The 9,540-nt window shown below is 37.5% G+C and overlaps 2 protein-coding genes and 1 pseudogene across 3 annotated transcripts; all 3 read right to left on the reverse strand.

Annotated features, from left to right (window-relative positions):
• Positions 1-393: 393 nt before the first annotated feature.
• Positions 394-1,059, reverse strand: LOC132281422 (uncharacterized). Its single transcript, XM_059783125.1, has one exon. The coding sequence runs from the start codon at positions 1,057-1,059 to the stop codon at positions 394-396; it is 666 nt and encodes a 221-aa protein (XP_059639108.1).
• A 4,928-nt stretch (positions 1,060-5,987) lies between these two features.
• LOC132281423 (ultraviolet-B receptor UVR8-like) lies at positions 5,988-7,849 on the reverse strand (annotated as a pseudogene).
• Positions 7,850-7,859: 10 nt separating this feature from the next.
• Positions 7,860-9,540, reverse strand: LOC132283737 (F-box/LRR-repeat protein 4-like). 2 transcript variants are annotated; one of them, XM_059785747.1, is made up of 2 exons: positions 9,370-9,540; positions 7,860-9,207 (listed from the first exon to the last, which is right to left on the reverse strand). In XM_059785747.1, the coding sequence occupies exon 2, from the start codon at positions 9,161-9,163 to the stop codon at positions 8,081-8,083; it is 1,083 nt and encodes a 360-aa protein (XP_059641730.1). In that variant the 5' UTR covers positions 9,164-9,207; positions 9,370-9,540; the 3' UTR covers positions 7,860-8,080. The 2 variants fall into 2 exon arrangements, with proteins under 2 accessions (XP_059641730.1, XP_059641731.1); XM_059785748.1 differs by having other exon boundaries at positions 9,405-9,532.

The following is a 9,540-nucleotide window of genomic DNA, read 5'->3' on the forward strand; positions in this document are numbered from 1 at the left end:
TCTCACTTACTATCCAATGAATCGTATGATGCTTGCTTGACATTTGGCCTTAAATTGCAAAATTAAGAAAGAAGTTCAGGTATAAAAACCAAGGCATAAAGTCAAAATGCATTAATATTTGATACATGTATGTGGATTAATTCACCAGCAACAAAATGTGCGAGAATGAACAAATCATGAAATAAGCATCTCAATATAATGGAGATAAAGAAAACATGATTGATGATGGCTCACAGGTTCATGAAGCATGGAACTATATAAGAACTCCAACCACAAATTTAAGTCCTTATTTCATCCATCATTTCTACCACTCTAAACTACAAAATTTGCTAATATTCTCTTGTATTGTCACAGGGATCCACATTCTGTGTCTTTTGTCCAGCACAATGCGCCTCAAGGTCCGGCATCCGAGCACCATCTCTTGCAAATCCTCCCCGCTAAACTTGTAACAAGAAGCCAACACAAGTGATTCCAAAGACCTATGATTTGCAAAGGCACGAATGCCATCACCCGCGTTATTGATTCACAACCCCTCAGTCCAATGTACACCAAATTTGGGCAGTTCTGAGCAAGAGCAATGAGTGTAGCATCCGATATGTTAATCAACCACGAAAAGGACAATCTCTTGAGAGTTTGAATTGCAGCAATCGCCACACCCCCGGTGTTAGTCACATCCAATCCACAGTTTGCCAGATTCAACTCCTCCAAACAACACATTTCTCTCAAATGCAATAACCCATCATCTGTAATTCGATTACACTCTGCAATATCTAATTCTCGTAGAGTCCTAGACAGAGACCCACTGGCCAACAAAGCCAAACCCGTATTTGTAATTAACCAACAGCCTCGCAAAATCAAAACCTGCAATGATCTTGCATTCCCGATAGCTTTAAGGGCTTCATCTGCAATCCTAATGCAACCAGTCAAATCCAAAGTTGTCAAATTTGGCACCAAATCAACAAGAGAAATGACTCCGAAATTCCCAACTTGGCATCTCCTCCTCAGATACACTTCAGCTAAGTTGGGACACCCATTTATCATCCCAACCCGGTATACCATGTGTTTTTTGGTAGTTAAGATTGAGAACTTCAATGTTGGGACAAGTTTTGGCTATGAATTTGATGTGGGTATTGGTGATCACTATTGATGATTCCAATGAGACTAAGTTAGGGAATCTGGGTAAGAAATTAGGAAGAAGATTGGGTTCGAAACCCGTAAAGATGATCGGTGAAGACCCTCGACTCTGGACCATTGCTTGCGGACTTTGGAGAATGATTTTCCGTCATTAGGGTTTTCAACCCATTTCAGAACTAAGCCCAGCACATCATCACCGAATCTTTCCATGACCAAATTGTGTTATTGGAACAGGAAATGGAACCCTGATTTCTCTGTAAGACAACAGCAAAAGAAAAGCTGCTAAGACAATAATAACAATTATGAACAAAAACTCTTTGCAAATTCTAACAAGAAAACGAAAAAAGGTGTCTTTGACTTGGAGATCAATAGCCGAGCGTTTTGAGTTTGATATTTATATAAAAAGGAGAGAAAAATGTTCGGTAAATTATAGGAACATCTCCTATGATTTGTCATAACTGCTTAGACTTTTTTTTTTCTTTTAGTTTGAAAATTTATACAAACTACTTTTAAAAGTAAAACTAATTTACACGGTATTCTCTTTTATTAGAGTGAACGTCGGCGACAAATTGTGTTGACTTCATGTATTTAATATACTAAAATTCCTTATTTACTTTTAATTGAAGTTAAGGGTGACAATTCGTATTCCTGTCGATATAAGGTTATTATACTAAATAGGTAAATTCAAACCTAACCTATTTAATAATCGTGTCAAGAATTCTCAATATTAACTCAACTCGTTTATTAAATACGTTTAATAACATGTTTATCAAAACGAGACATTTAATATTTAATCAAATACTAAATAATAATAAAAAATTGTCATAATTAACACAAATATTCAAAATAAAAAGAAAGACAAAATTTATGTTGAAATGACTTAATTATCCATAATAATTAAGTTTAAATAGGTAATATATAACCTAGATTATATTCACGATTATAACAAGTTGAGTTAAATGGGTCATAAACGGGTTACACGGGTTGAACTCCTTAACCCTAACCCGACACCGTTAAGTAAATGGATTTAATCGTGTCGACCCTTTTAGGACTCAAACCTGTTTATGTCAAATCTAAATTCTTTTAACTCGTGTCGTGTTATCGTGTCGTATCATGTCATAATTTGTCACTCCTACTTAAAGTGTGTATATATATATAACCTACCAAAAAAATAAAAATAAAAAAAGACATGTCATCACAATTACTATTCTCCAGCAATAGAACGACATGGACTTGTTCGATTGTGAAGAAGATGCCGAGCACTGTCTGAAAGGCGTGCAGGCTGCAAGGAACAGTAAACTCCGAACGGCGTGAATGTATTTCGGTGACTGTGAGGTTTGGGATATGCTGGAGGCGCACCAGAACAGCGTTGGATCCTGCACAATATTGGGGTTTGAGAAAAGAGAGGGCAGTGTACGAATCAAAGGAATTAGGAATTGCTGCTCCTCTACAATGGTGTGCCTGCTAGGATTAACGCCGCCGTCTTCGGCGGTGTATGAATCGGAGGAGCGAGGATCTATCTCCACTCCGCCGTTTTTGTATCGTAAAAAAACTCTCAAGCGAAATCCCTAACCCAAACCCAAATCACCATCGCCACCAATTTCCCTTACGAAATCCTTGCAACCTCCAACCCAAATCATCACCAATTCTTCACAATTCCTCTCTCATCCCCTAACTCAAATCACTGTCACTGTCGTCTGCAAAACCCTGGGTATGATTGAGATGGAGAAGACCGCCATCAATTTCCCTTACGAAATCCCTGCAACCTCCAACTCAAATCACCACCAATTTTTCACAATTCCTCTCTCATCCTGTAACTCAAATAACAGGAGAAGGATTTAGAAATTCATATGAGGGAGGAAAATTTATATAAAGGGGTTTTTTTATAATTTTAATGAGGGCAATTTTATAGGTAGAAATGTAAAAAAATATAAATTTAAGGATGTAAAATGTAATAACAAAAAATTTTAGTGGGGGGCGGATTCTCCTACAGAGCCCACAGTATATCCGTGCCTGACCACCACCATCGTCTGCAAAACCTTGGGTATGTATGATTGAGATGTGCCTGACCACCACCATCGTGTGCAAAACCTTGGGTATGTATGATTGAGATGGAGAAGGAAGCCTTTATATTATCCAATCAAAAAAACCCATTTGGTTATGACTGAGATAGAGATCCAGTGGTTTGGTACTTGGTAATGGAGCGAAAATGCGGTGGTGGTAAAGTGTGGAAGGAGATGGTCGTGGTGGTGGGATGGCGATGGTAGGTGGAGCTGAGAGAGAGAGAATGAAGGGAAGAAGAGAGAGGAATATATATATATATATATATATATATATATATAAAAGAATGTGGATAGTGCAGTGATTTGCTATAATAATTTGAGGGTATTTTAGTAAATTAAAGAAGGAAGGAAGGAAGATTCGTTTAGTTTCATTTTTAAAGAAGTCCGTGTAAATTCTCAAACCAAATGAGAAGCCTTCGTAATTATAACAAACTATATACGAGATCCGTCTAATTTATTCAAAATTTTATATTAAACATGTTGAAAGTGCTATTTTTGGACACAATTGTGCTATATTAATTTAATTTACCTTTTTTTTTTTTAAGACTTTTTTATCTCATTAATTTACTTACATTTTATTATTATTTTAAGACTTTTTTTTTATCTCATTAATTAAATTTTATTTTTTATTTTATTTATTTATTTATTTTTCTCCTGTCAACGATGGTATTGGACCTCTTAGCCGAACACCATATGATATACTCCCTATCTCACATGTATTGGGAAAATTCATTGGCGATATTCCATTACATGTATCACATACTAAGTCACACAATCCTTCTCTACTAGTATCGTTCTTACACTCCGAGCGCGCTCCTGGTCTTACGCTCTGCTCACACTCAGACTCAAATTCTCACTATTTATGACTTAATTCTACCGCTCTCATGCTATAACTCTCGAATTCGCTCTCGCTCCCGCTTTATGTGACTTAGATCACATATATAATGGATTTCTAACATAAATTTTATTTATGGATGCAATGAATAAGATTTAATAAGAGACCTACTGAATATTGAGTTTTTGAAAAACATTGAAGAGATGTGTTGGTTTATATGTAGGTGTGTGCAAAAAAATCGTCAATTCGAAAAATCAAATCAAACCGAACTGAATCGGGCAGGCTGGGCAGTTCCACAGCGGTTCGGTCTGGTCTCGGTTTTAAAATAATGGAATCATGAATTTTTGGTTTGGTCCCGAATTAAGGTCCTACAGGACCGGACCGGCCCAGACCGAACCGTTATAATATATATACAAATATATGTTATATTATTATTATTATTATTATTATTATTATTATTATTATATATATATATATATAGCTATACGTATATATTACTCTTAACTTTAAAAAGGATTTCAGCACAAAGATCAAACAGGAGCCAACATTCATCATTATCTGATTTTTTTTTATTTGTTTTTGCTTCTAATGTTTTGATTTTTGGGTACATGCCAACATTCTTCCACTATCTCATTTTTTTTTCTTTGCTTACGTTGCCTCATTCACTTCTTAGTTCTAATCGCCGCGGGATCCAATTGTTGACCAATCTCTCTCAAGCAACCTTCGAAGTTCGGTCATCGCCGTCTATCTCTTATTGCTGCCATCGGTGACATCCTCTTTCTCACACTCTCACCCTTTCTCTCTCACTTCTAGTTTACAAATCTCTAAGTCTCACGGCGTGTTTGCGCCTCAAGCACAACCAACAACCACAACGAATCAAGTTTCTTAGTTTTCAACCACGAATTTGTCATTTTTTTCAATTTCAGTAAGATTCAACCTTATTTTAATTTCACCCACTTTCCCCTCTCTCTTTTTCTCTCTATTTTAGTCTTGGATTTGGGAATGTGAATGTTTTTATTGATAATTTTGTTGTATATACAATTCAAGGAAAAACAAAAACAAAAAAACGAAATAAAATTCAACTAGAACCGTGGAACCGAACCGAACTGTTTTTTCACGATTCGGGATGCTTTGGTTCCATGGCTCAAATGGTCTGTTTCGGTTTCAGATTTTCTGGAATCGTGGGAAGCAGTTTGGTTCCAAAAATCTTCAAAATCAGACCAAACCGGATCGTGTTCACCCCTATTATATGTGTATATATATTTTTTCTCACTATTTTAACCAAATTAAAAAATACATAATGGTAAAAAGCACATTCCCGTCATAGTATTAGGAATTACAAGCTGCTATTAGAGTTAAATGACAACAAACTCAGCCGCTCAAAGTAGAGATCTGTTATTTTCCGTATGCGCTAAAATGAGAAAATGTTTTGCATGAATCAAATTCTTTCTTCCGGATGGTATTGAATCGTAAACCCACACTTCTTTCAATTTCCTCCAATATTTCAAAATAAAATATCAAATTCATTTATGAAAATTAAAATATTATTATAACATATTATTCTCTGCAAACCATTTCAAAAATAAGCCAACCGACTCATAACATAGAATAAGCAACCGCAGCTATAAATGTGGAGTTAACACATATAGCGTGAGAATGTCTAACATGCACATTGTGTTACCACAACGAACCAATTACATTCTAATATTCATGCATGGTTTACGTGAAAACTTTGTATGAACTAGCTTAAAATTAATAAGCACCAAGTCTTTCAGCAAAGTTAAAAGTTAAGGAAATTTAGGAATGCAATGACAAAGTGATCTAAAGAGTTGTAAAGAAGTTTATATTTGAAACAAACCGGGTTAAGCTTGAATGGCATTTTCAGTTTGCTCACTGAAGAAGTAAGCTGAAACGAGTTAAGACTGTGAAAGGGGTCTGTGAATAAGGCTTCAAGATAGTAACCAAAAAAAATACTTGACTCAATTCCAATCAGTTCGGAACCAAAATTTGAACTCAAGATTGACTAGAGATCCTAAACAAGCCGAGCAGAAACCTATCCGAACAAGCAGCCTAATCAATCAATGACCACCTGCTGCAGCACCTTCTACAATAACGTTACCCCTCTTTTTACTAATTACAATACTCATGCAAGGTATTCAGACATTTGTGAAGGCGGTTCAAGACAATTGCAGGTGCATATGAGGTACATGCCTCAGACATCTCAAAAACTATGATATGGTCTGAATATATGACCAAATTGTGCAACTATGAGAAACAATGCTGGAAATGCAAGCATCCTATGCCGCCAATTTTCTTACTTAGTTTCTTGCAGTTGAATTGAGACACTCCTTGATAATCTCTCCAATCCTTCTCTTCATTAGCTTATCTTTAACACCAGCAAGCATGCGGTAAAACATCTCTAGACGGATCAGCTTGTCTGCTGACTAAGATGGTGTCCCTGCTGACTCTAACATGTTGTCCCATTCTTTAACAAAATCGAAAGTACCTGAGTTCTGCAATGAGATTGGAATATTTCGTTCTTCGAAGGGTTTTCCAAAAGTTAAACCATGGAGTATGCTAGCATTGCGTTTAACCATGAAAGTTTTGAATGGAGAAGAGTTATCTCCTCCACTGCCATAGACAATCTTTTATCCATCTCTGTGATTTCTTCAGGATCCTTTTCTTCACCCTTTGTGACTCCAGGAACAATGTCTTTTCCCTCTTCCTTGATATCCTCTGATAGTGGGTGCCACAACACAATACTTGGAGTAAAACAATCAACTACCTTACCATTTCTAAGGACCCACTCATTCCCCTGCCCCTAGACCAAAGCATGTATGATTGTATCCATCCTCTGCAAGAAGAACAGTATGGGCAGCACCACATGCAACTTGAACTGGCCTTGGAAATTTCGGTCCATGCATCCCACATGAAATCAAGAGAGGAGAAACAGCATCTTCAGCATCAGTTCCAGTAAACCTGGCATCAGGGCATAGGCCGAGGCCCTTTTCCATTCCCCAGGACCACAGGCCGCTGTCCAATGAAGTGACACTCGTGTGAAATAAGCCACAGTCGACAGATATCAGAGTATTCTTTCACAGGTTCAGGTAACAAAGAACTATTGGTGGTTCCATGACCAAGCTGTCCATTATCCCCAAGGCCAAATGTCCAGTAAGCACTTCCCAATGTGTCACTTTTACTCTTTTTGTGAGCAAGTATAGCCGTACGAAATGCTCCGAATGCAACCTCATAAGCTGTCCAAGGAAATTTCTGGTTAAAATGTTCAATGACTTCAGGATGCAACCTGCTTGCCTTATCTCCCAAGCCTAATTGGCCATGATTGTTGTTACCCCAAAAGTAGCATACAAGATCACCGCCTTTATATGTCTCTCCAGCAGGTAACCAAAGCTACAACATGCTCATTTCCACATGACACTTTAACAACAGCGTGACCATGGAAATTCAAGGCAGGCAAGGGAGCAAAACCATCTTCACTAGAGCTGTTTCGCTGAGGGCAATTGCCTCACATCCAGGGAGCCCCAAGATTATCGATTGCCAGTGACATCATTCCTCCAGCTTTGACTGAAGAATCCTGAGCTAAAAGTTAATATGGCAACTAAAATATGTACAGAGTGATACTAATGAGACCTAATATAGACCTATGCTTGGCCAGGTCGTTTTCAGCACAAAAAGTGAGGCAGTTCTATTTGAAAACTAGAAGTAACATAATTTGTTCTGTGCCTTACAATGGTGCCTTACTCTTCATTTCTGGGTCATCTGTCAAAGAATCCGTTAGACGGGCACCAAACTGATCCATCATCTCCCAAAAAAAAAAAAAAAAAAGCATTCACCAACTGCCAATTAATTCATAGCATATAGTCAAAGTGCATAAATACATATATGTGGATTAATTCACAAGCAAGAAAATGTGAGAGCAAGAACAAATCATGATATCAGCAGCTCAACATAATGGAGATTAAGAAAACCTGATTGATGATTGCTCACAGGTTCATGAAGCATACACAAATTTAAGTCCTTATTTCATTCATCACTTCCACTCTAACTGACAAAGTTTGCTAATATTGTCTTGCATTGTCATAGGGATCCATGTTCTCAGTCTTATGTCCAGCACAATGTACCTCAAGGTCCGGCATCCAAGCACCATATGTTGCAGATCATCCCCATTCAAGTTGTGACAAGAAGCCAACACAAGCGATTCCAAAGACTCATGATTTGCCAAGGCACGAATTCCATCACCCGTTACTGATTCACAGCCCGTCAGATCAACCGCTACCAAATTCAGGCAGTTCTGAGCAAGAGCAACAAGTGTAGCATCTGATATGTTAATCAACCATTGTAAGTTCAACCTCTTGAGAGTTTGAATTGCAGCAATCGCCACACCTCCGGTGTCAGTCACTTTCGCTCCACAGTCTGCTACATTCAATTCCTCCAAACAACACATTTCCCTCAAGTGCAATACCCCAAAATCTGTAATTCGATCACACTCTGCAATGACCAATTTTCGCAGACTCCTAGAGACAGACCCACTTGCCAAAAAAGCCAAACCCCTATCTGTGATTAACCAACAACCTCGCAAATTCAAAACCTGCAATGAATTTGCATTCCCAATAGCTTTAAGGGATTCGTCTGCAATCCTATTGCATCGACCCAAATCCAAACTTGTCAAATTTCGAGCCAAATTAACAAGCGAAATGACTCCAAAATTCCCAACTTGACATCTCCTCCTTAGATACAGTTCAGCTAAATTGGGACACCCAATTGCTATCTCACATATACCATAACCATCAACATCATCCAAATCCGGTATATCATCGAACCCATCATGTGTTTCTTTGTAGTTGAGATTGAGAACTTCAATGTTGGGACAAGTTTTGGCGATGAATTTGATATGGGCATTGGTGATCACTATTGATGATTCCAATGAGACTAAGTTTGGGAATCTGGGTAAGAAATTAGGAAGAAGATTGGGTTCGAAAACCCGTAAAGATAATCGGTGAAGACCCTCGACTCTGGACCATTGCTTGCAGACTTCAGAGAATGATTTCCTGTCATTAGGGTTTTCAACCCATTTCAGAATTAAACCCAGCACATCATCACCGAATCTTTCCATGACCCAACTGTGTTCTCTGAACAGGAAATTATACCCTAATTTCTCTGTAACACAGAAAGAAAATTAATAATAATGATAAAGAAAAACTCTAGTAAATAATAACAAGAAACGAAAAAAAAAAAAAAAGTGGCTAGAGAGGTCTTGGAGATCAATAGCCAAAAAGGGTTTTGAGTTTTAGGTTTTATATAAAGAGAGAGAAATTATACTATAGTATTTGGTAGTGCTGGGTTCGATTCTCTACCTCGTTCTCAAAAAATCATATTGTATTGTTTTAAATATATACAGTAGTACTTCACATGTTGGAAGACTATTTTTGGACCAGTGACTTCAAGTCACCATTGTGCAATGTTAATGATAAATGGGATGTGACAAACTGG

This window comes from Cornus florida, unplaced genomic scaffold (genome assembly GCF_030987335.1).
Source record: "Cornus florida cultivar Cherokee Brave unplaced genomic scaffold, ASM3098733v1 CherokeeBrave_3.0.0_Hap2_Chr11, whole genome shotgun sequence".
NCBI lineage: Eukaryota > Viridiplantae > Streptophyta > Magnoliopsida > Cornales > Cornaceae > Cornus > Cornus florida.